The following is a 26,235-nucleotide window of genomic DNA, read 5'->3' on the forward strand; positions in this document are numbered from 1 at the left end:
TGGTTCAACCACTGTAGGTCTGAGAATCCTGCCATTCCCTATTCTCCCTGGGCTGTGCCTGAGCAAGATACGAAGCAGGCTCGAACATGCCAGGAATGGTCCCCACCTCCCCATGAACATCAGCTATCTACATCATTTCAATGGCTTCCGTCTATGTGTGTTATTCAGAAATAATGCAAATCTATAAAATCACTGTCTCTGCCACGTATATTCTATCTAAATCCAGGTGACCAATGAGCCTCCAAAAGGCTTACGTGCAAATATCAGACGAGCATTTACTGAAATGACACCTTCGTTTTTTGAAGAAAATATACTTGGAAAAAAATGGAGACAAATAATATTTGGCATTTGTTTCTTCCATGCAATTATTCAGGTACACTCAACTCTGCTTTTTAATAGCAACAAGGAAGTGTGTTATGAAATAAATAAATAGTAATAATTAAGTGAAAGCTTGTAAATGTCATTGTGAAATGTTGAGGGCCCCATTCTGAGTCTGAACCCAAGTTGTTTTCATTCAGTCTCTATACTCCCCTTGCCTCCGTATTTCACAGCTTCAGCTCTCACCTCTCGTCTGATCTGCCTACAGAATACCATCAATTGGATGAATGCTGTAGGTTCAATTCAGTTCGACAAGCACAAAATAGATTTCCTCATAGGTGGCATATTTACTATATTAGCTTCCCAGTTTTCAAACATATGTGGTCTACAGAGAAAGAAAGAAAGAAAGAAGAAAGAAAAGAAGAAAGAAAGAAAGAAAGAAAGAAAGAAAGAAAGAAAGAAAGAAAGAAAGAAAGAAAGAGTAAATCAGACTGTGCACAGTGGCTCATCCTTGTAATCCCAACATTTTGGGAAGCCAACATGGGCAGTTTGCTTGAGCCCAGGAGTTCAAGACCAGTCTGGGCAACACAGTGAAACCCCATCTCTACAAAAGTTTTAAAAAATAGCCAGGCATGGTGGCACACACCTGTAGTCCCAGCTACTCAGGAGGCTGAGGTGGGAGGATTGCTTGAGCCTGGGAGGTCAAGGCTGAATGAACAGTGATCGTGCCACTGCACTGTAGCCTGGGTAACAGAGAAAGACTCTGTCTCAAAAAAAAAAAAAAAGAAAAGAAAAGATGCCAGATATAAGATAGATAGGTTAAAAGGTCTTAGAGGAGGTCTGACAGGTTGGGATCAGAGGTTCTGGGTGAGGCCCTTGTTCCGCTAACAAAAGCAGCTGAGATGAGGAGGTAGTTTAAGCTTTAGGAAAATTTTGAGATCAAGAGCTGGGAACTTGGAATCAAACTTATGGCATAATTATCAGTTTCAAATTTAAGAAATTAAGGTAGGATAGGGAGATAACAAAGGAAGTTGGGGGAGGATTTCATTATGGTATGCCATGAAACAAAAAATATGATTCTGTGTGTGGCACAACTGAAGAATCATGGACAGACTCTTTAAAACAGTAGGGAGTAGCTCTCTCCACCAGATGGATGATTACAGGGTCAGTATTTTTATGCCAATAGACGGTAGGTGAATTTTTTTTTCCTACTTTGATGAGAAAATGCTTTATTTTATCTTGAAGGAAAAATGTTCTTTTGACAGGTCTATCAAATTTCTGGTAATAGCAAATTTTCTTTTGGAAATATGGGGAGGAGCCAGTACTGAAGGAAGAGGTGCTTCCTCTGTTTGGTGAAAGCCTAGCTGAAGTTGAGCCACATGATTTTACTGATTTTGCAGTGTGGGGATGCCCAATTTCAATGGAAACTTCTTTTTAGTTTCCAATATTTTACACAAAATTAATTTCATCAAATTTTATTTCAGACCATTTTCATTTTTCATTTTAGGAGAGAAAGAAGTTTGGCCCCCTTGGTTGGAATATCTGCTATGAATTTAATGACAGTGACAGGGAATGTGCTTTACTGAACCTCAACCTCTATTGTAAAGAAGGAAAGATTCCCTGGGATGCACTAATTTACATTACTGGTGAGTACGTCCTTGTGGCCAGGCCTTCCATCTATGTACCACAAAGTTGTTGGTTTACTCCCACCTGGCCCTTACAAAGATGGTGTCCTCCGCCAGTGTTTAACGGTGGTGATGATGATTTTTTATGTTCCTTGTGTGAAGACAAGATTGTGACAAAAACATATAAGGACATCATGAGAATATTCACACACTGAAAATGGGACAGCTGCTTTCTCAAATAATAATAATAGGAAAAATAGTGCTTGCTACATGCCAAGCACTATTTTAAGCACTTCCCAAAAATTAGCAGATTTAATCCTCATAACAACCTTACAATGTGAGGACTATTATTATCACCGTGCTACACATGAGAAAACTGAGGCATACCATTTACAAAGTGCTGGGGCCAAGATTTGAACCCAAACAGTGTAGCCTCCAGAGTCCATGATCTTAAATTCAAAAGAACCTAAACATTAATTGTCTAGTAGAGACCTGTTAATTCAGATATACCTGTGAAAAAGGAAAAATCTTTCAGGAATTAAATTTTTGGTAAATCTTAACTGTGACTACATAGGGATCTTGTTGCCAAAATTAGAACCAATTTGGACCATGTGGGCTCAAGTAGTAAGGGAGAGGATATTTGCACTGGGAAATGGGGGAAGGAGGAGCTCTGAAAAGGGACAGAAAGGAAATCGATGATTTTCATTGGCAAGTAAGGTAAATGGAGAACAGCAGAAGGGTATCAGGTGATCTAGAGCCTAAAAGGTAAAATGAAACCTTAAAACATGTTTGAGATGAAGGCAGCAAAATAACAGTAAAAATAGATTAGGACCAGTCCCCAGAGTGAACCAATAGGGAAAGGCCTGGAATTTGGGAGGTTACTTTGTACTCCTGCCCCAAGCCATCCCAATGGGGCCAAAATTGCTTAGCAAAGTGGTGATGTAGGCAAAATTGTTGTCTGGTATCCTCTGCTTACCCTGAGTTTTCCTGTTTCTCATTTTCCTTTTCCTTCTCCCTCTCCTAGAATCTTTGATGTTTCAGGTTACCTCAGTCTCTGCTGCTGTGGAAGTAATTGTGGAGGTAAAAAGTAATTTGCCAGACTGATCTATAGATTTAATGCAATCCCTATGTAACAGCAGACTGTTACACCCAGATCAACTAGCATGTTGCAGGAATTGATAAGCTGATTATAAAATTCATATGAAAATGTGAAGGGCCTCAAATGGCAAGAACAATCTTGAAAAAAAGAATGAAGTCAAAAGAGTAACATTTCCCAATTTCAAAACTTACTGCAAAATTATAACAAGTCATTGTGGCACTGGCATAAGAATAGACATAGATTTTGACTTGGCAGTGGTGACCACAGCTTTATCACATTTTTTGTTTCTGGCATGAAGGGAGCAGAGCCTTTATCAGGTCGATTTCTTTTTATGTGGCACCCATCCACTGTTCCCTCCAGGCCAGCACCTAGTCTTGGTCAGAAGAGTCTCAGAGCTGTCAAAAATTTGCGCTGAAGGAAACAGGACATCTCAGCAGCAAACATCCCAAAGTATTGCTGTAAATAAGACTGCTTTTATGGGAAAATTAAGAGAGGTGTTCCAGTTCTTACAAATTTGGATCTTCAATCTGTGTTGAAAATTCCATTTCTGGACCTAGTTTGAGGCACTAAGAAGGATAAGACATCAATTTGCAAGGAGCTCTTGCTAGGGTAACATCAATTCTGCTAAAATTGAAGCAGAACAAGCATCAAATTTACAGTGAAGCTTGTGTGGAAGAATGGCGAAATATTGACACTTTACAAAAAGTTTATAAGGACAGTGCCCCAAACAAATCAGTAGCAGTTTATAAATGGATAACTACTTTTAAGAAGGGCCAAGACAGTGTTGAAGATGAAGCCCACAGCATCAGGCCATCCACATCAATTTGCAAAGAAAAAATTAATCTTGTTCATGCCCTCACTGAAGCACACCAACAATTAACAGCCAACACCATAGACATCTCAATAGGTTCATTTTACACAATTTTGACTGAAAATTAAAGTTGAGCAAACTTTCCACTCCATAGGTGCCAAAACTCTTACATCCAGATCAGAGGCAGACAAGAGCAAAGCTTTCAATGGAAGTTTAAGCAAGTGCAGTCAAGATCCTGAAGCATTTCTTTGAAGAATTATAACAGGAGATGGAACATGGCTTTACCAGTACAATCCTGAAAACAAAGCACAATCAAAGCAATGGCTACCAAGGGATGGAAGTGGTCCAGTCAAAGCAAAAGCAGACTAGTCAAGAACAAAGCTCATGGCAACAGTTTTTTGGAATGCTCAAGGCATTTTGCTTCTTGACTTTCTGGAGGGCCAAAGAATGATAACATCTGCTTATTATGAGAGTATTTTTAAAAAGTTAGCCAAAGCTTTAGCAGGAAAATGCCTAAGAACTCTTCACCAGAGAGTCCTTCTCCACTCCAACAATGCTATTCAGGCCTCTCATCAAACTAGAGCACTTTTGCAAGAGTTTTTATGGGAAATCATTAGGTATTCACTTTACAGACCTAATTTGGCTCCCTCTGACTTCTGTGCTTCCTAATATTAAAACTTTGTTAAAGGGCACCCATTTTCTTTGGTTAATATAAAAAAAGACTGCATTGACATGGTTAAACTCCCAGGACCATCAGTTCTTTGGGGATGGACTGAATGGCTGGTATCATTGCTTACAAAAATGTCTTGAATTGATGGACCTTGTGTTGAGAAATAACATATATTTTTTTAAAAAGAATAGGCTTACAAATCAATGGAACAGAATTGAGAATCCAGAAATGACCTTTATATTTATGACCACTGATTTTCAACAAAGGTGCCAAGGCAATTCAATGGGGGAAGGATAGTCTTTTCAACATGATGCTGGGGCAATTGGGTGTCCGCTACAAAAGGATAAATTTGGACCCTTATACCATACACAAAAATTAATTCAAAATGGGTGACAGACCTACAATTAACAGATAAAGGTAAATCTCTTAGAAGAAAGCTTTGGAGTAAATTGTGATTTGGGGTTAGTCACTGACTTCCGAGATATGACACAAAAAAGAAAAAATAAATTGGACTTCATCAACATCTAAAACTTTTACACTTCAACACACACCATCAAGAAAGTGAAAAGGCAGACACCAACTGAGAGAAAATATTCGCAAATCATATATCTGGTAAGGGCTTGTATCCAAAGTATATAAAAACCTCTTACAACTCAACAATAAGAAAAATAACTCAATATTAAAATGGTTGAAGATTTTATTTGAATAGACATTTCACCAAAAAGGACATACAAATGCCCAGTAAGCACATGAGAAGATGCTCAATTTGTCATGAGGGAAATGAAAGTTAAATCTCTAATGAAATGCCCCTTCACACCTACTAGGATTACTATAATTTTAAAAGACAATAACTAATGCAGGTGAACATATGAGAAAATTGGAACCCTCATACCTGCTGGTGGCAATGTAAAATTGTCCTGCTGCTTTGAAAAAAATTTTAAATAAAGTTGCCATATGACTTAGCAATTCTACTCCTAGATATGTACTTAGAAAAAATTAAAACATATGTCCTCACAAAAACTTGTACACAAGGCCAGGCGCAGTGGCTCACGCCTGTAATCCCAGCACTTTGGGAGGCCCAGGTGGGTGAATCATGAGGTCAGGAGTTCGAGACCAGCCTGGCCAACATGGTGAAACCCTATCTCTACTAAAAATACAAAAATTAGCTGGGTGTGGTAGTGCACACCTGTCATCCCAGCTACTTAGGAGGCTGGGGCAGGAGAATCACTTGAAACCAGAAAGCGGATGTTGCAGTGAGCCGAGATCACACCACTGCACTCCAGCCTGGGCGAGAGAGTGAAACTCCATCTCAAAAACAAACAAACAAACAAAAAAAAACACACAGAAACAAAACTTGTACACAAATGTTCATAACAGCATTGTTCATAATGGCCAAAAATGTCCATTAACTGGTGAATGGCTAAGTAAAATATGGCATATCCATAAATAGAATATTAGTCCACCATAAAAAGGAATAAAGTACTGATACATGCAACAACATAAATAAATCCCAAAAACATTATGCTAAGTAAAAGAAGCCAGACACAAAAGCCCACAAGTACAATTCTATGTATATGAAATTTCCAGATGAGTCAAGTCTATAGAGATGGAAAGTAGTTCAGTGGTTTCATAGGAGAGGGAGTAGACATGAGGACTGACTGCAAATGGACACAAGATTTCTTTTGGGGGGAAATGAAAATGTTCTAAAATTAGATTGCAATGATGGTTGGACAACTCTGTAAATTTACCAAAAGTTAATGAATTTATATATATATATATAATTATATATATAAGAATAGATATATTTTCAATATATATTCTTTTATATATGTTTTATGTGAATTTTATGGTTTTTTAAATTATATCTCATTGAAACTGGCTTTTTAAAAAAGATAGGAGTAAAAAGACAATGCTATATCCAGGTGACGATACTTGCTAATGGTGAGTTTTTTTAGGCATTCGTTTCTGGATTAATTCAGAAAATATTCATTAGTACTATTATGATAGATGCTGGATATCAAAGATGACATAGTCTCTGCCTACCAAAAGCTGATGGAGATAATGAATCATTCGTAGTAGCCAAAATATGGAAACAACCCAAATGTCCATCAACATATAAATGGATACAGGGAGTATAGTATATATATACAATGGAATAATATTTATCCTTAAAAGAGAAAGAAATCCTACCATTTGTGACAACATGGATGGACCTGACTGACATTATGTTAAGTGAAATAAGTTAGTCACAGAAGGACAAATACTGCATGATTCCTCTTATGTGAGGCCTCTATAATAGTCAAAAGTCTAGAAGTAGACAAGAGAATGGTGGGTATCACAGGATAGAAGGAGGAGGAAAATGGGGAGTTGTTGTTCAGTAAGTATAAAATTATAGTTATACAAGATGAGTAAGTTACAGAGATCTGTTGTACAATATAGCACTTACAGTTAATCATAAGGTGTTTTGTAATTTAATTTATCAAGAGAGTAGATTTCATGTTAAGTATTCTAACCACAATAAAAAAGTGGGTGGCACGAAGAAATTGTTGGAGGTCATGGATATGTTTACCATATGGATTGTGGAGATAGCAACATAAGTATATACATATGTCAAAATTCTCCAGGTTGTATACATTAATTATGTGCAGTTTTTTGGATACCAGTTATACCTCAATAAAGGTGCGGGGGTGAGGGGAGGCCAAGAGTGTGTGGGACATGGCACTACTAGAGAAACAGTTAGTAGCTCCAAAAGAGGAAGTGCGTATGGAGGGCAGTTGTGTCTTCAACAACACTAAAAAAGGTAAGCCGGGGGCATATCCTGAAAGGCCTATGTGTCTTGCTAATAAATTTTGCTCTAACTTACAAATATGGGTTAGCAATTATGGTCTTTTAGGTTAGGAAGAGGTGCAACAATTCACAAAGCTATAATAAAAGCAAAATGAGGGATTGAACAAGGAGATATAGCAATACCCATGGGAAAACTAGACAGGAGAGAATAAACAGAGAAATATTTAGGAGGCTTTAAATACTGGAAGGTGTTTGGGATTGGAGGAGGACCTTCAGATTTTATAGTGTATGTTACAGCAATACATACATCGAGGAGTGGTATTGGGGGTAGATCTGAGCTCAAAGTTGGCAAAGACAAAGTCAGACCTCAGGCCTCTCCAGTTTTTATTGGACCATCCCCAAGCCAGCCCACAGAGATGGGAAAGGAAGGGAAAGGGGAAGCCACTATGTTGGGTTCTGCAATGGTACCCACAGGAACCATGATGCTGGGACCAGACCAGGCGGTGGCATGGATGGTGGACACTACCACACACACACACAAGCATGCACACACGTACACACACACGGGCGTGCACACACACACACGGTGCCTCTTCTAAGAAGACCAAAGCCAGAAGACTCTTTCTTGAAAGTGAGCTATGAGTCATCTACCCTGAGTCAAAATGACAGAGTTCCTTGTTTACTCAGTTTGACCCAAGAAAAAGGATAGAGTCAAATCTGGATGGAGAAGCACAAAATCTGCTGATTTGTAAGGAAAACACTTTTGTGCTGCTTGTCAAAATGCAGATATTTTAGTTAGAAACTTATTTTAGAATAATGTATGTTAGGACACCCTTCTTCCCCTGACATCATCGTGCAATTGGAGAAACCAGAGCTTTATTTTCCAGCGCCAAGGACCCAAGAGGAGCTTCGAGTCAGACCATATTACATGGACCCACGACAGAGATTTAACCCAACTTTATGTTCCAAGATTTCCCAGAGGGTCGCTAAAGAATACTCCTAGGAAGCTATAGAACATCTCCTTTTTACCTCTTAGAATTGCCAATACAGGGATTCAGCAACTTAGCCATTAGCCCTGCTACCTACTTCCCTTCCCCTTTCCCTGAGTGGCTTATCCAACAAGACTGACAAGAGTCACTCCAACAGGAGAGGGAAGACAGGCATCTCTACAGGATATGCAGATAAAGACATTGCTGTCTTGGAAGAAATAAATTATTGAGATTCCAAAGACTGAAATACTTTCTCTCAACCAACCAACCATCTCAGCTTGAAAGAGAAAGAAAAAACAATTTTTTCTTCCTGACAGGATGGAAGAAATAGAGATGAGAGTGGATCAACAGTTGGAGGATTCAGAAGTTGACAATGTTGGTATCACAGGTGAAATCCTTCCAGGAACACTACAGTGGTGAATGGTGGATTGTAGCAATGGATCTGGAATTTTAAAGAAATTATATCAGCAATAGATTCCAGTCTGCTTCCTTGCTACACGTAATTTTGGGATGAGAGTGGGGCACATGGAAAGTAGCTTCTCTGTGGAAAGAGAGATGGGATACCAATCAGTTATAATTCCTTATAATTACTGTGAAGTGAGTTGTCCCTTTTGCTTTGAATCTATCTTTCCTCCTTACCCTGATAGCAATAATTAATAAGGAATGTATAGAAGTTGAATGCCTTGCTACAAATACTTGATTCCATTTTACTCATTGGCTCCGAAAGAAGCACTGTTTGATGGAAAGTGTGTATGTTTTAGAATACTGCAATCAATGATAAGACTCAAAATCAATATTTCAAAGCACAAGAACAAAAACAAAAAAGAAATATGTAAATAGAGCTCGGTGGCTTTAGTCTCTGAAAACTAAAACAGCAAAATAATGAGAGTAGAGTACATATAGTAGATTTTTTTTACTTTTCAAAAATTGACTTCTATTATCTTTGAAGGGGGTGGTGGAAGGAAATTCTGTTGTGTGCTTTCCATTTTCAGTACCAAATAAATGTGTATATAAATAAATATTAAAATTTTAAAATTAGATATGCCTATCAATTTTTTAAAAACAGCAATAATTTCAAAATATAAATTTCTTTTCAGGTGAAATTACTTACGGTGGTAGAGTCACAGACAGCTGGGATCAAAGATGCCTTCGTACTATCTTGAAAAGATTTTTTTCTCCTGAAACATTAGAAGAAGATTATAAATACTCTGAGTCAGGTGAATGACTTTTCAATACTACAGAAAAGGCCTTTCCCAAGAAGATGTTGACAGCATCTCCCAGTTTCCCATCCAGGGGCTGTCTGTGTCGGGTCTCCACAACCCTGTTATAGCCACACCCTATCCCCATGCTTGGCCACCTTCAGGGCTGGTTTGATAGTAGGATCACAGAGATACATAGTGCATGGTAACTACTTTGAATTACTTCGATTTTAAAGTTTATTGCACTGTGTCTAAATTTGTTTTCAATGTTATGTTCTAGTATATTTTGAATGTAATCAAATGAAACATCCAGACATAGTGGCACATGTCTGTGGTCCCAGATACTCAGGAGGTTGAGGTAGGAGAATCATTTGAGCTCAGGAGTTCAAATCCAGTCTGGACAACATAACAAGACCCAGTCTCTAAATCATAGTAAATATTATTATTACTACTAAATAAAAGTTTAAAAAAAAGAAAAGAAAATGTCTATTACAGCAAGTTGAGTAAAAACCAGATCTGTGAGTTGGAGATAGCTCATTATGAGTCAGACAGCAAACAGATTATTTGTCCTGAATGTTGATTCCCTTGGAAGGAGCAACTTGATTAGTACAAGCTCATAAAAGCTCCTACCATTGAGCATCAGTCAGAGCTGATAAGATTCAACTGTATATCCTGCAATCACTATAGATAGTTGAATAACCCTTAGATTTCAATGTAGCTTTTAGTTTGGGGAATTAGAGAGGGCTGTTGTTGTTTATCAAACAAATATGAAAGCAATCTCTAACACAAACATAAATTTAAGCCCTTAATGAGTTACACCTTTCAGCAGCATATCCCTGGATTCTCTGCATCTTTAAATGCTCTGGAGAAGGCATCTGAAAAATTAGGACAGTAATGAGATTCTCAAGGCCTGAAGAAAAGGTAACAAAACTAGACACAGCAATGAAAGCATGAAAGCTTAGGAAAAACAGTCCCCCTTTCTACATGAGCCAGCTGATTGCAGCCACCATCTGCACCACGCAAAGAAAAATTAAACTTGGCAGTACAAAGCCAGTCTATTTGAGACAAATTTGTCTTCTGTGTTTTTAATAACAGGCATCTATTTTGCACCCATGGCTGACAGCCTACAAGAGTTTAAGGACTACATTGAAGATCTGCCGTTGATCGATGACCCAGAAATTTTTGGAATGCATGAAAATGCCAATCTAGTCTTCCAGGTATGTGGCCTTTCATCTTAAAATACATATTAATGTTGTGTATGTAAACTCAAAACATCAGTAATCACCCTCACTCACTCTGGAAATTATAACCTTCCTAAATAAACAAATAAAATAATTGTTTCACCTTGACTTCAACATTTGGTTCCAATTTAGCCTGTTACCTCTGGGTCCTTCGCAGAATCCTAAGACCATCATGCATTTTCCCTGTCACTGGCCAAGCCCCTCCATCTCCAGGCCTTCTGCGTACTCCGTCCATAATCTACCTGATCACAGTCCAACAATTACATGAGGATTTCAATAATAATATAGCCCTCTCCCTTTGCCCTTCTTCTACCAGGCTGGGCACATTTGTGTCATATTACACAAAGGTCTGTGGATCCATACATGATTCAATTATAAAAATACAGTGACAAATGTCCAAAGCAGATAAATTAAAACACTGTTTATTAAAAGCATGGTCACAGTGCCAGATCATAACCCAGAGCAAACTGGGTTGTTTTACTCCTCTGTGTAAGACCTTGTGATGCTGCACCATTACCTAAGGGTAGTCCAAGCTCTTCAGCATGTACTCGAAGCTCTCCCATGACCTAGGCCTACTCAGAGTCACCAGGCACCAGAACCAACCCCTGTACTTGGACTGGACCTAAAGAAGGAGTCAGTGAAGGAACCCCAGGGCACCACATTCCTGCCATGGACCTCTGAGATCCTAGACACAGGAGTTCTTGTGACCCCCCACAGACCTTTGGACTGGCAGGCAGAGCAGCCCAAAGAATAAGCAGAGGCACAATTTGAACCCACACACAGCCCAGAAGGCTTTGCTGTGCTGTACAGCTGCAGGATAACACTACCACAGACACTCATCCCCCAAAGCTCTCCATGTTACACTGAGTGGCTGCAGCTCCTGCTATCTGCCAGGCCAGGAAAGATCAGGGCCTGGGCGTGCTCATGCCTCAAGACAGGCCCCACCACCATTGCTACAGGCCCAAAGTGCATCTATTCCATGCACCCCTTTGCCTGCTGGCCCCTCCCAAGACCACCTCTGAGGCATCTCCTGTGGGAGAGTGCCCACAGTACAGCCTGCACGGCCCTGCCTGAGTGTTTTATTGGCAGCCCAGGAGTAGTTCACCACCCCCATCACAGCCAGTGCTTGACCCCTAGGGGCCAGGGGAAAAATCCACAGTTCTGGTCCCAACTCCCCAGGACTCAAGCACACCACCCAGGGATATCAAGTTGATATCTGTGGCCTGAGCTCGACTAGGGGAACACAAAGAAGAGTATGGCATAGGTTTGTATGCCAGCAAGGGAGCTGGTCACTCCTCTTTTTTTCTTTTTCTCTTTTTCTTTTTCTTTTTTTTTTTTTTTTTTTGAGACGGAGTCTCGCTCTGTCATTCAGGCTAGAGTGCAGTGGCGCGATCTCAGCTCACTGCAACCTCCATCTCCTGGATTTGAGCAGTTCTCCTGCCTCAGCCTCCCAAGTAGCTGGGATTACAGGTGCCTGTTACCATGCCCAGCTAATTTTTGTATTTTTAGTAGAGACAGGGTTTCACCATGTTGACCAGGCTGGTCTCGAACTCCTGACATCAGGCGATCCACCTGCCTCGGCCTCCCAAAGTGCTGGGATTACAGGCCTGAGCCACTGCACCCAGCCCACCCCTCTTTTTCCAGGATGAGCATGGCCTAACAGCCACCACTTTTCCCTTATGGAGTTCCATAGCCCAGAATGCCTGGGCTGGCTCAGTGATCTGGACAAAAATGGCTTGGGACAAGCCTAGCTGGTTGGGCCTGCTACTTGGGCAGAGACTGGAGGGAGACCCACCAGGTCAGGGAGCATGAGCTGGGCAGGCCCCACAACCATCCGCTGGGCTGGGAAACCTAGGCAGCAAGTGCCATATTGGTTGTACACTGGCAGTGCCACTACCCTGTCCAGGGAGCCTCCACCTTTGAACAACTGCATCACCAAACCACCTGCAGACATACTCCACAACTCACTCTACCTTTGGCAAGCACAGGGGATGGGCAGTTACCTAAGGAGTAAGGGGTCTTCTAGAGACAGTCCTTGGTGCAAACCACCCCTAAGAAAGGAGGGAGCGCACTCCACCAGAGCCCCACTTGGGACAAAGGAAATGGGGGTGACGCCAGCCACTAAAAGAGTCACCACCAAGGCCTAGGAATGGACTTAAAGAGGGAGCATCTCTCATTTTCCACCATCACCCACATTCCCATGGAGCCCTTCCTGTTGGGGCCTGGTAAGTGTGTGTACTTCAGTAAGCTGCTTTTCTGTGATTCTCCACTGGACCCACCCCTGCTGAAAGTAACTGTGAGTTGGAGGAGCATGCTTCTCTGGTGCCTCCACCCCCACTGAGGGCTATTGCAACTAAGAGCCTATGTGCTGGCTCTTTTAAGCCAGGACTACAGCCTGAATTACAATACCAAACAAAAATAACATTGCTACAAGTAATGCCTGTCAAACACACTGCATAAACCTATATGTAACCAAGGAACCCATATAGAGCATTGCCCCTCTGAAAGCACCCAGAAACAAAGCCAATTGATTGTACACAACATACACCACCGTCATATCCTCCAGGAAAAAAAAGAATAAAAAGTCAAAAAACTCCATCCAAACAAGCAAATTCAGAAAGATAAAGAGGCATCAATTCCTTCAGATAGATAAGAAGAAATCCACACAAGAACTTCAGTAATACAAAAAGCCAGAGTGCTTTGTTACCTCCAGAGAATCACACTAGTTCCCTAGCAATGGATCCTAGTCAGATTGAAATGTCTGAAATAATAGATACAGAATTCAGAATATGTATGACAAGGAAACTCAATGAGATCCAAGAGAAAGTTGAAATCCAATGCAAAGAAGCCAGAGAAATAATCCAAGGTTTGAAAGATGATACAGCTATATTAAGAAAGAACCAAACAGAGCTTCTGAAATTGAAAATCTCACTACAGGACTATCAAAATGAAACTGGAAGCCTTAACAACAGATTACACCAAGCAGAAGAATGAATTTCAGAGCTCAAAGATTGGTCCTTTGAATCAACCCAGTCAGAAAAAACTAAAGAAAAGAGAATTTTTTTTTAAACGAGTAAAGGCTCTGAGAAATATGGGATTATGTAAAGTGACTAAATCTACGATTTATTATCATTCCTTGGAAAGAAAAGAAAGTAAGCAACTGGAAAGCATATTTGAGTATATAATCCAGGAATATTTCCCCAATCTCACTAAAGAAGTTGGCATGCAGATCCAAGAAATCCAGAGAACTCCTGCAAGATACTGTATAAGCTGACCATCCCTAAGACATAGTCATCAGACTTTCCAAGGTCAAACCAAAGAAAAAATCTTAAGGCATTAGAGAAAAGGGCCATATTACCTATAAGGGGAATCCTATCAGAATAACAGCAGACTCTCAGCAGAAAACTTAGAAGCCAGAAGAGATTGGGGGCCCATTTTTAGCATTCTTAAAGAAAAGGAATTCCTGGGCCAGGCGCAGTGGCTCATGCCTGTAATCCTAACACTTTGAGAGGCTGAGGCAAGTGGATCGCCTCAGCTGAGGAGTTCCAGACCACCCTGGGCAACACGGTGAAACCCTGTCTCTACTAAAATACAAAAAATTAGCTGGGCGTGGTGGTGTGCACCTGTAATCCCAGCTACTCAGGAGGCTGAGACAGGAGAATTGCTTGAACCCAGGAGGCAGAGGTTGCAGTGAGCTGAGATCATGCCATTGCACTCCAGCCTGGGTGACAGAGTGAGGCTCTGGAAAAAAAAAAAAAAAAAAAGAAAAGAAAAAAAGAAAGAAAGGGAAGGGAAGGGATTCCAGCAAAGACTTTCATATCCTGCCAAACTAAGCCTTATAAACAAAACACAAATAAAATCTTTCCCAAGCAAGTAATCACTGAGGGAATTTGGCACCAGCAGACCAGCTCTACTAGAAATGCTTAAGGGAATCCTAAACATAGAAATGAAAGAACAATACATGTAACCACAAAATCACACGTAAGTACATAGCCTACAGACTGCATAAAGCAACTACACAATTGAGACTACAAAGCAACTAGCCAACAACACCACAACAAAAACAACACCTCACATATAAACATTAACCTTGAACATAAATGACCTAAACATTCCACTTAAAAGACATAGAGTGGCAAATTGAATTAAAAAACAAGACTCATCCTTCTGCTGTCTTCAAGAGACCCATCTCACATGTAATGACAACTATAGGCTCAAAGTAAAGGGATGGGAAAAGATCTATCATGCAAACAAAATAAAAAAGAGCAGAGGATGCTATTCTTGTATCAGAGAAATCAGACCCTAAACAAACAACAATAAAAAAGGACAAAGAGGGCATGATATAATGATAAGGAATTCAATTCAAGAAGATTTAATGATCCTAAATATACATGCTCCCAACATTGGAGCACTCAGATTTATAAAATAATTACTTCTACCTAAGAAAAGACTTTTACAGCCACAAAATAATCAGAGGAGCAGGGGGTGGGGGGACTTCAACACTCCCCTGACAACATTAGACAGATCATCAAGGAAGAAAACTAACAAAGAAATTCTAGACCTAAATTCAGTACTTGACTAATTGGACCTAATAGACATCTACAGAATATTCCACCAATAACCAAAGAAAACCTAGGAAATACCAGGATATTAGCCTTTGCAAATAATTTATGGCTAAGGCCTCAAAAGCATATGCAGCAAAAACAAAAATTGACAATTGTGACCTAATTAAACTAAAGAGCTTCTGCCCAGCAAAAGAAACTATCAATAGAGTAAACAGACAACCTACAGAATGGGAAAGTTTATGTGCAAACTATGCATCTGACAAAAGGACTAATATCCAAAATCTATAAGGAACTTAAGAAACCAACAAGCAAAAAACAAACAGCCCCATTAAAAGAGGGCAAAGGACATGAACAGACATTTCTCAAAAAAAAAAAAAAAAGACGGCCAGGCGCGATGGCTCACGCCTGTAATCCCTGCACTTTGGGAGGCTGAGGCAGGCAGATCATATGAGGTCGGGAGTTCGAGACCAGCCTAAACAACATGGAGAAATCCTGTCTCTACTAAAAATACAAAATTAGCCAGGCATGGTGGTGCATGCCTGTAATCCCAGCTACTTGGAAGGTTGAGGCAGGAGAATCGCTTGAACCTGGGAGGCAGAGGTTGCAGTGAGCCAAGATCATGCCATTGCACTCCAGGCCGGGCAACAAGAGTGAAACTTTGTCTCAAAAAAAAAATACAAGCAGCCAACAAACATGAAAATAATGCTCAGCACCACTAATCATCAGAGAAATGCAAATCAAAACCACAGTGAGATACCATCTCACACCAGCCAGAATGGCAATTATTAAAAAGTCAAAAAATAACATGTTGGTGAGGTTATAGAGAAAACAGAATGCTTATACACTGTTGGTGGGATTGTAAATTAGTTCAGCCCCTGTGAAAAGCAGTTTGGAGATTTCTCAAAAAACTGAAAATAGAAGTAATGTTCAACCCAGCAATCCCATACTGGGTATCAACTCAAAGGAAAATAAACCATTCTACCAAAAAAACACATGCACTCATATGCTTGCAGTTCTATTCACAATAGCAAAGACATAGGATCAACATAGGTGCCCATCAACAGTGGGCTGGACAAAGAAAAACTGGTACATATACACCAAGGAATACTACACAGCCACAAAAAAGAATGAAATCATGTTCTTTGCAGCAAATTGATGCAGGCGGAGGCCATTATCCAAAGTGAATTAATGCAGAAACAGAAAACCAAATACTGCATATTCTCACTTACATGAGAAAAAAGAATTACAAGTGGAAGCTAAACACTGGGTACACATGGACATAAAGATGGGAACAATAGACACTGGGGACTCCAAAAGGGGGGAAAAGGAAGGAAGAAAAGAGTTGAAAAACAACCTGTTAGATACTATGTTCACTATTTGGGTGATGAAGTTCAATAGAAGCCCAAACCTCAGCACCATGCAATATATCCGTGTAACAAATGTGCACATGTACCCTCTGAATCTAAAATGTTTTTTAAAAAATTAAGACAAGTGGCAAATCAAAACATTTTTGAAACAAAAAAACAGAAAATTTAGCTTTCTATATTATAGAATTATCTTTTAAATTAATAATAAATAATAAAATGCTAAAAATCAAAAATGTGCAAAAAACATTATGAATAATTCATAAAGGAGTAATATAGATGAGCAATGAACATATTTTTCAAGATTTAAATTCTTAAGGAAGTGCAAAAAATGAGAAACTATTTTATCTATTAAATTAGAAACATTTGTTTAAGTAATAATATTAATTCTTGCAAAGACATAGAAAGACAGGCTTTATGATACACTATTGTTGGAAATATAAATTGATACAATGTTTTTAGAAATTAATATGGTAATACCCAGTTTTAAAATATTGCCTCTACTTAATCTATCATTTAAAGAATTTCAAAAATGGTGGATGAAATTCATACAAACATATTCTATTCCCGAAGCGTAATAAGATCAGCTGGGCACAGTGGTTCACGCTTGTAATCCCAGCACTTTGGGAGGCCAAGCCAGGTGAGTCACTTGAGGCCAGGAGTTCGGAACCAGCCTGGCCAACATGGTGAAACCCTGTCTCTACTAAAACTATAAAAATTAGCCAGGCGTGGTGACGGGTGCCTGTAATCCCAGCTACTTGGAGGCTGAGGCAGAAGAATCGCTTGAGCCTGGGAGGCAGAGGTTGCAGTAAGCCAAGATCACACCACTGCACTCCAGCCCGGGCAACAGAGTGAGACTCCATCTCAAAAAAAAAAAAAAAGTCTAATAAAATCAAAAAACTAAAAATTTCCAAAAAATAGATAAGTAACTCATATTAATTATGGTGCATTAATACCATAATTAGTATCACATTGTCACTTAAATTATCACATAGTCACTTAAAGCATGGTTCATGAGGATTTTTCAGTGATATTAGAAGACTCATAATATTGAAAATGAATTAATACTACATTAATTTATTAGCTCAATTTTGCAAACCTTATGCACATATATACAGAAAGTGTCCAAGTTGAAGTAAACTATAGTTTATTTAATTAAATATTACTTCATTATAAGTAAATATATCTGGAAAGTAAGTATCATGAATATTTTTTCTTTATATTTTTCTATCTTCAGATTTTTCTGTAATAAGCCATATTTTTCTAATTTTAAAAAAAAAGTTAATTGAATAAAAGAATGACCTGAAACTGTGTTCTCATGATTTTTCCCTCATTTTTATAATTTCTTTTAACTGATCAGCTTAAAAATGTTTAACCATTCTTTATTGTAGTAAAATATATATAACAGAAAATGTATGTTTTAATCATTTTTAAGCATACGGTTCAGTGGCATTAAGTACATTTATTTATTTATTTTTATTTTATTTCCTTCTGAAATAGGGCCTCCCTCTGTTGCCCTGGCTAGAGTGCAGTGGTGAGATCATAGTTCACCAAACTTCTAATTCCTGGGCTCAAGCTATTCCCCATTCAGCCTCCCAAGTAACTAGGACCACAGGTGCACACCACCACACCCAGCTAATTTTTTTTTTTTATAGGGACAGAGTCTTACCGTGTTGCTGGTCTCAAACTATTGGGCTAAAGTAATCCCTTCTGGGCTAAAGCAGTCTTCCTGCCTTGACCACCCAAAGTGTTGGGATTACAGGCATGAGCCACTGGGCCTGGCCCATTAAGTACATTTACATTGCTGCTCAACAAAAAAATTTTTAGTGTAACAGTAACAACTATGTACTAGGCATTTCCAATGACCACATTTTACCAACTCTACCTTCAAGATAGAAAATAAAATTTCCTTAAGCCAGTCACAAAAAGACAAATACTGCATGATTTAACTTTTATGGAGTTATCTAAAATAGTCAAATTCATAGAATTAAAGAGTAGAATGGTAGTTGCCAGGGGCTGGGGAGAGGGGGAAATGGGGAGTTACTAATCAACAGGAATAAAGTTGCAGTCAAGCAAGATGAATCAGTGCTAGAGATTTTTTGTGCAACATTGTACCTATAGTCAGCAATAATTACTGTCTGAATTTGTTAAGAGGGTAGATCTCATGTTAATTGTTCTTACCACAATAAAATCAAGTGAAAATAAATAATATGGTTTTAGAGAACTGCCTTTACTTTTGTAAATAATTATGTGTGCTGCAAATTTATTTTTTGAGAATTTGAGTCTTCACTGTTCTGTCTCTTATTGCCATTATAGTACAAAGAGACCAGCACTTTAATCAACACCATACTTGAGGTTCAGCCAAGGTCATCTACTGGTGGAGAGGGAAAAAGCAATGACGAAATTGTTCAAGAACTTGTTGCTTCTGTCCAGACCAGAGTTCCAGGTAATAAATAATTCTAGGAATCTGTATGTAATGGGAATTTTAGGAATAAACTCAGAGAATTGAGTGATAAACAGGTGTCAAAACCTGCTTATTATGTAGACATTTTTTAACCTAAAGAGCTCTTTTGACATGGAGCTCTTCATTTACAGACTAGAAGCTTACGGCATCTCAACATCTCAACTGCCAGAAGCATTAGGAGGAAATTGGTTTCCAGCTCAATGTAACTTTAACCAGACTTTTTCCTGAGCTTCGCTTGGTTTCATTGTTCTACTGTCTCTAGACCTGTGCTGTGCAAGAAAATAGCCACTAGCCACATATGGTTACCTAAATTTAAACTTAATGTAATTTAAAATTCATTTCCTCATTTGTACAGTCACATTTCAAGTGCTATCATATTGGACAGTACAGATAGAGAACACTTCCATTAAAAGCTCTACTGGATAGTCCTGCTGTGGAATCCATTTCAATTTTTTCTCCATTTAGAAGATATGGCTAAATTACTTTCACCTTGTTTTCTGATAAGTGAAAGAGTCTACCCAGGACTACTAAAAATACAAAAAAATAGCTGGGCGTGGTGGCAGGTGCCTGTAGTCCCAGCTACTCAGGAGGCTGAGGCAGAATGGCGTGAACCCAGGAGGCGGAGCTTGCAGTGAGCCGAGATCGCGCCACTGCACCCCGGCCTGGGTGACAGAGCGAGAGTCCATCTCAAAAAAAAGAGTCCTCCTGAATAATCACAGGAGATCTATTTTAACACTTTTCTTAGATCGATAGGAGATTTAGATGTCTTAGTTATTCATGGTTGGAAAAGATGTCATTATAGGAAAAAGAAAATTGAGGCAGAAAAAACAGCAACTAAGTCCTGCTAATGCCCTTAAAGCCCCTGGAAGAAAAGGAGACTTGTGGTTTCAGAAGTCAGTTATCTGCCTCCTAGAAGCAGGCCGTCAAGAGAATGTCTACTTGGGTAGAGAATTCTGTTGTTGAAGCAAACAGAGTCAATAAATATAAGATCAATAAATATAAGATCAATAAATATAAGATGGAGTGCTGGTTGGGAAAAGGATGGAGAGATGAATGGATAGCTGCAGAGACCGTGCACTTGTTTGGTAGAATCCCACTGACACCTAGGAGGTTTTTCTTTCCAGGCTTCATAAAGCTTGTACTTTTACTATGAAATGCTAAGCAGATCATCTGCTGAGACTGAGGGGGCAGGAAAGCAATTGGCTCAGCAAAAGAACTGAGGGTTTGGAATAGCCCTGAGAGGAATGGTGGAAAGAGAAGACCAGGGACATGTAACCACAGCACAGCGGACCCAAGAGATTAGACTCATTGGCACTGCTGTGGGATTTTTGCCCAGCAGCCAGATGTGTGTGGTCAAGAAGGAATTTGATACATGTATGTCATAGCCACTTGTTTACACATACTTTTCTCAAATACGCAAAGAAAAGGCTGTTCCTTCCTCTTTCGTAGCTCATATCATTCTTCATCTGAGCCTGCATTTGGTGGATTGTAGGGAGAAAGAAGAGCTACATATTCCATCCAGTTTGAACCATGGGCCTGTTTAATAATGCAGTCAGTCCCTTTAAATAATGCCCAGTAACATGCGATAAACACTGTCTCTCTCCTCTCTCAGTCTCCTGCCCCCAACCTTTCCTATGCAGTGCAGGTGAGCAGGGAAGTGGGAGATTTAAACACTTGTATGGTAGAGGGGGAGACTCAGGGTCCCTGGACTGTCTAGTCTCTGGAATGTTCCTTGTCTTCCAGGCAACCGCTTCATCCTGCTAGCATTTACCACTGAAGCCTTCAGGGCTCTGCCTCCCAATCAGCCAAAGCCAAACACACCTTCCTATGCCCTCCTGCCAACCCCCCTCATTCCACATTGGATACCTTTCAAACCCCTCATCAAACTTGCAGGTACCACTGAGCCATGCTGACCTTCCATTTCATCCGCTTCCCTCTCAACCCCTCACCTTCTCCCCACAGTCAACCAGAATGAAAATGAGCAGGCTTCTCCTTCCTTTTTCCAGTCCTCCTCCTACATTAGCACAGCCAGTCTTTCTATGATCTCACTTAAGCAACAAGGACCTACCTCTCCTGTCCCAGGGCCATAGATCACATAGCTCCCACTGGCTGGGAAGGTGACAATACCCATGGGGAACATGCTTTAAGGGAAGAAACAAAATGCAATGGTTTAATGTTTGAGAAAAAAAAGTGTGTGTGTGTGTATATATATAATATATATAATGTATATATAATATATATAATGTATATATAATATATATAATGTATATATAATATATATAATGTATATATAATATATAATGTATATATAATATATAATGTATATATAACATATATAATGTATATATAACATATATAATGTATATATAGCATATATAATGTATATATAACATATGTAATGTATATATAATATATAATGTATATATATTATATGTGATGTATATATAATATATAATGTATATATAATATATAATGTATATATATTATATGTAATGTATATATAATATATAATGTATATATATTATATGTAATGTATATATAATATATAATGTATATATTATATGTAATGTATATATAATATATAATGTATATATATTATGTGTAATGTATATATAATATATAATGTATATATATTATGTGTAATGTATATATAATATATAATGTATATATTATGTGTAATGTATATATAATATATAATGTATATATTATGTGTAATGTATATATAATATATAATGTATATATATTATGTGTAATGTATATATAATATATAATGTATATATATTATATGTAATGTATATATAATATATAATGTATATATTATATGTAATGTATATATAATATATAATGTATATATTATATATAATATATATTATATATAATATATAATGTATATATTATATGTAATGTATATATTATATATAATGTATATATAATGTATATAATGTATATATAATATATGTATAATGTATATATAATATATGTATAATGTATATATAATATATATAATGTATATATAATGTATATATATAATGTATATATATGCCCTGATACACTGATACACATGAATTTAAGCATAATTTTCTGTGATTGCTTCTATATAAACACAGGTGAATCACAAAAGCATTCCAAATTATAGAAACATCACATTTAAATCCCACATATCTGGCTTAAACAATGAGAGAAGCTGGCTTTTTTAAAATGTGAAGATAAGCACGTTGCCTTAGCAATATTGTGAGAACAAATCAATGATGATTGGCCTGAGGAATCGCTGTGTATGTTTCAGAAAAACTGGAAATGGAGGGTGCTTCTGAGAGCCTTTTCATCAAGGATCCTCAAGGACGCCTGAACTCCTTGACCACTGTTCTTGGACAGGAAGTGGACCGGTTTAACAACCTGCTGAAGTTAATTCATGTATGAGAGCTTAGTTTCATCATTGCTATTGAGCATCAAAGCTTTGTAGAGAATTGTATAATATGAAATTCTTCCATTCCCATCACTTCAGCATTTCCATTTTGGATACACTAACAACTCTTCAAGCCCAATGAGTCTAAAAATGAATTTATCCTTCTCTAATGAATCTGTATTCCCATTTTCTAATAATGATGGAGTGAATATGTAACATTACAAATTCTCAGTCTCCTCCTTATCCTTACACCCTTAGATTCTATTGACTCACTAGAAATTGATCAGAGACCTAAGCACTCAAATAAGAATAATTCAGTGCTTGTTCCTAATGTCTAGTTTGCATTTAATAACATAGTCTTTAAGCGAGACTGTGAAAACCAGAACCTGTCAAAGTGTGGGCCACAGAATGCCTGCGTTAGAGTCCCCTGTGGTGTGTTCAACATGTGGATTCCTTGATCCCACTCAAGACCTACTGAGTTAGAATTTCTTGAAGCAGGGCCTGGGAATATGAATTTTAAATAAACTCCACAGATGATTTTAATGCCACTAAAATTTGCAAACACCTGTTTGATCTTCTGCTTTATGTTCATAGATACTTCCTTTCTGCATTGTCTTGCATTTATAATGATGGTCAAAGGCCTTCCTAGTCTCTCTCTGCATAACTTTGATAAGAGAAAAAGAATAACTATTAGCAAATATTGAGCATTAACAGGAAAAGTGTTACTGCTAAGCAGGGAACCAAACACCTACTTCAAGGTCAAGACTTGGGGATAAGATTGGGGGAGAACTGGGATAGACCTTTTACAGCTAAAGACCATTTCTGTTCCCTATCAGAAAGGCAAAGTCACCGGATGTTGCTGCTTGGCTGGCAATACCTAGGCTTGTTGGTTAGGTGGACCCTGGGTCAGCTGAGTATGTGGTCTTCACCTTGGGACTATGGCATCTAGTCAGGTGTGCACCAAAGTCAGCAGGCTAAGTCTCTCTCCTCTCTCAGTCTCCTGGTCAGGTCTCCAGGTCAGGGCTTATTTCCTTCTATATTGAATGAATTGGGGTACCAACTACACTGCTATGATAAAGACCCCCATAACATAGTCCAAAACAAGATAAAAACTCACTTTACTTTCCCCTAACAGCCCTGAGGGAGCCCTGTCTAGGGCAAGTAGTTAATTCTGCTTTGTGAGCTCATCCAGGGATAAACAGGTTAGCTTTTCCAGTCTCGACAACTTCCATGTCTGGGTCCAAGGTGGCTGCCCCAATTGTCCCCTTTTGCCAGCCAGTGGGAAGCAGGAAAGAGAGAGGCAAGGAAAAGCAGCTTCCTTATAAAAATGTGATCCAGTGGTAGTATACATCCTTTCTTCTTGTATCCCATTAGCCAAAACTTGGTCACATGGCCACAGCCCAGCCGCAAGGGTGGCTGGGAAAGGAGTCTCTCGATGGAGTGCTATGTGCTCAGCTAACATTAAGGAGGTGCTGTTGTTCTGAGGAACACCAGGAGACGGATGCTACTCATGTCTTGCCCTTTCCACATCATGAACTTTCACCCACTTGAATTTAAGTCCAGATGTCACTTCTCCGTAATGTCTTCCTAGAAACCAGCCCTTCCCTCTACTGCCAGATGAATTAGGGTCCCATCCTCAAGACCCCGTCATCTCAGGTCTCTGTGTCCACCACTGTATTCATTCCTTTTTTTGTGATTTCCCCCCTAAGAGTATGGCTACTCTAACAAAGAATTTCTTAAAAACAAGGGAGCTGTTATATTCATCATCTTTGTTTCCTTAGTAACTGACATACTAAATCTTCCATGAATATTTGAATGTACGAGTGAACAAATGTGACTCTCAGGTCTCTTTTGGTCACTTTTTCTGGTCAAACAAACCCCAGTCCACCACTAACAGAGGAATTCACCTAATGGAAGCGTAAGGGGAGGAGCCCAGGGGCAGGTGGCCTGCAGGGTCATCAGGAATCACAGCCAAGTATTCCCATCAGAAGGGAGGTGCCCACCATGGCATGCTGTGCCTGTGCCAGAGGCCTTCCTCACCTGACCTCTAGTCCTAGACCTCAAGTCCTGGTCCTGCCTTGCTTTGGCTTTGTTCCCAGCCTCACCTTCCCTTCCCCTTGGGAACAGCCAGGCAGTACTATGGTGGCAATAAGAAAGCCAGGGGAAGGGAGCAGCACCCAGGAGTCTTGGGGAATGCCATCCTGGTGAACCCACTCTCCTCCAGACAGAACCGTGGGATAGGACAGGTCCTAGGAGTGACAAGGCCACCCTGTGTAGGTTTCGAGCCATAGGGGAAGGAAAGCATTTGAAGTACTCTTTCTCCCATTTAATACATCTGTCTGTTGGCTGCCTCCTTTGGGAGAATCGACTGCAACATGACCTCTTTCTATTTTAAGCAGACCTTGAAGATCTCAGCAGTCTGCTCCCTCCACCTCTATCATATTTTGTGTTCTCTCTGCATTTTAGATGAATCTTCTGCTACTTCTTCCTATTTCCAGGTCTACCACGGAGGATAGTCTTGGCTCTGGCTAAGGGCCTCTTTCCTGCACTCTGCTGCAGATGGTTCCTTAGATCCTAAGGACAAATCTAAGTAAAACACTTCTTTTTTCTACCACTGGCTCTTTTGAAAAGAGGTACAGGGAGAAGGGAACCAAAAAATAAATCTGTGAAAGAATGGAAGGACGCGTAGCCTTGTTTCATCCACACAGTGCCTGTTGCTAAGATGCTGTGCATGTGGTCCCAGGCCTTATTTGGTTGCTTAGTCAACATAAATTTTGCCTCTAACATCTTCCTATTATATTTTCCCAATATATGGCAGTTTTCACAACACTGCAACCCATGGGGGCCATAACCCACCTATATGCTCTCCCTTGTCTTTAGCCAGGTGGCAAACATCGCCCTGTACTCCACTCCAGCCCAGTGTCTCCCAGGACTGTGGCCTGCCTCCATCTTCTGGTGAGAGGAGAGGCTTTGAGACATGTTTTAAGGAGGCGTTTCCAATTCAAGGAGACCCTCTGATGCCAGCTGGAAGATTAGTCTCATCTAAGACTCTCCCTTTTCCAGCCGGGCACGGTGGCTCACACCTGTAATCCCAGCATGTTGGGAGGCTGAGGTGGGCGGATCTCCTAAGGTCAGGAGTTCGAGACCACCCTGGCCAACATGGCAAAACCACATCTCTACTAAAAATACAAAAATTATCTGGGCATGGTGGCACATGCCTGTAATCCCAACTACTTGGCAGACTGAGGCAGGAGAATCACTTGAACCCAGGAGGAGGAGGTTGCAGTGAGCAGAGATCATGCCACTGCACTCCAGCCTGGCGACAGAGCAAGATTCTGTCTCAAAAAAAAAAAAAAAAAAGAATCTCCTCTTTCTACACTAACTCTGGGGTTTGGGGGAACCCCCTGAGCAGAGAAGACCAGTAGCATGAAGTGGTTCTCACTCCCCATCTCCCCCTCCTCCTCACACTCTGTGCTTCCCAAATCACAGTCAAGCCTATTTTTCTTTTGGCCTGGAGGAGTACTGGACAGTGGCATTTCTCCCAGCCACTTCTCCAGGCTTCAGGAGACATTTCTGCTTCCTGCTTTCCACTGCATTGGACTCTGCTATCAACTGCCACCCTCAAGTGTTACACCGCAACGGTCACATATTGTAATAATGCATGAAATATTGGAGGGTCTGGCCCAGCAGACAGTGTGCA

General features: G+C 39.5%; 1 protein-coding gene across 10 annotated transcripts in view; it reads left to right on the forward strand.

Annotated features, from left to right (window-relative positions):
• Positions 1-26,235, forward strand: part of DNAH6 (dynein axonemal heavy chain 6) — a 350,848-nt gene that overhangs the window by 318,327 nt on the left and 6,286 nt on the right. For 8 of the 10 annotated variants that reach the window (XM_055243630.2, XM_055243632.2, XM_063617550.1 and 5 more), the window contains 6 exons: positions 227-373; positions 1,826-1,964; positions 9,397-9,516; positions 10,594-10,715; positions 18,985-19,114; positions 22,416-22,543. In XM_055243630.2, the coding sequence (XP_055099605.1) occupies positions 227-373; positions 1,826-1,964; positions 9,397-9,516; positions 10,594-10,715; positions 18,985-19,114; positions 22,416-22,543 (786 nt within the window). Of the gene's footprint in view, positions 1-226; positions 374-1,825; positions 1,965-4,007; positions 6,250-8,456; positions 9,246-9,396; positions 9,517-10,593; positions 10,716-18,984; positions 19,115-22,415; positions 22,544-26,235 lie in introns of those variants that run through there. The other 2 variants (XM_055243633.2, XM_063617552.1) reach the window with 2 other exon arrangements.

The sequence above is a fragment of the Symphalangus syndactylus genome, chromosome 14 (genome assembly GCF_028878055.3).
Source record: "Symphalangus syndactylus isolate Jambi chromosome 14, NHGRI_mSymSyn1-v2.1_pri, whole genome shotgun sequence".
Lineage (NCBI taxonomy): Eukaryota > Metazoa > Chordata > Mammalia > Primates > Hylobatidae > Symphalangus > Symphalangus syndactylus.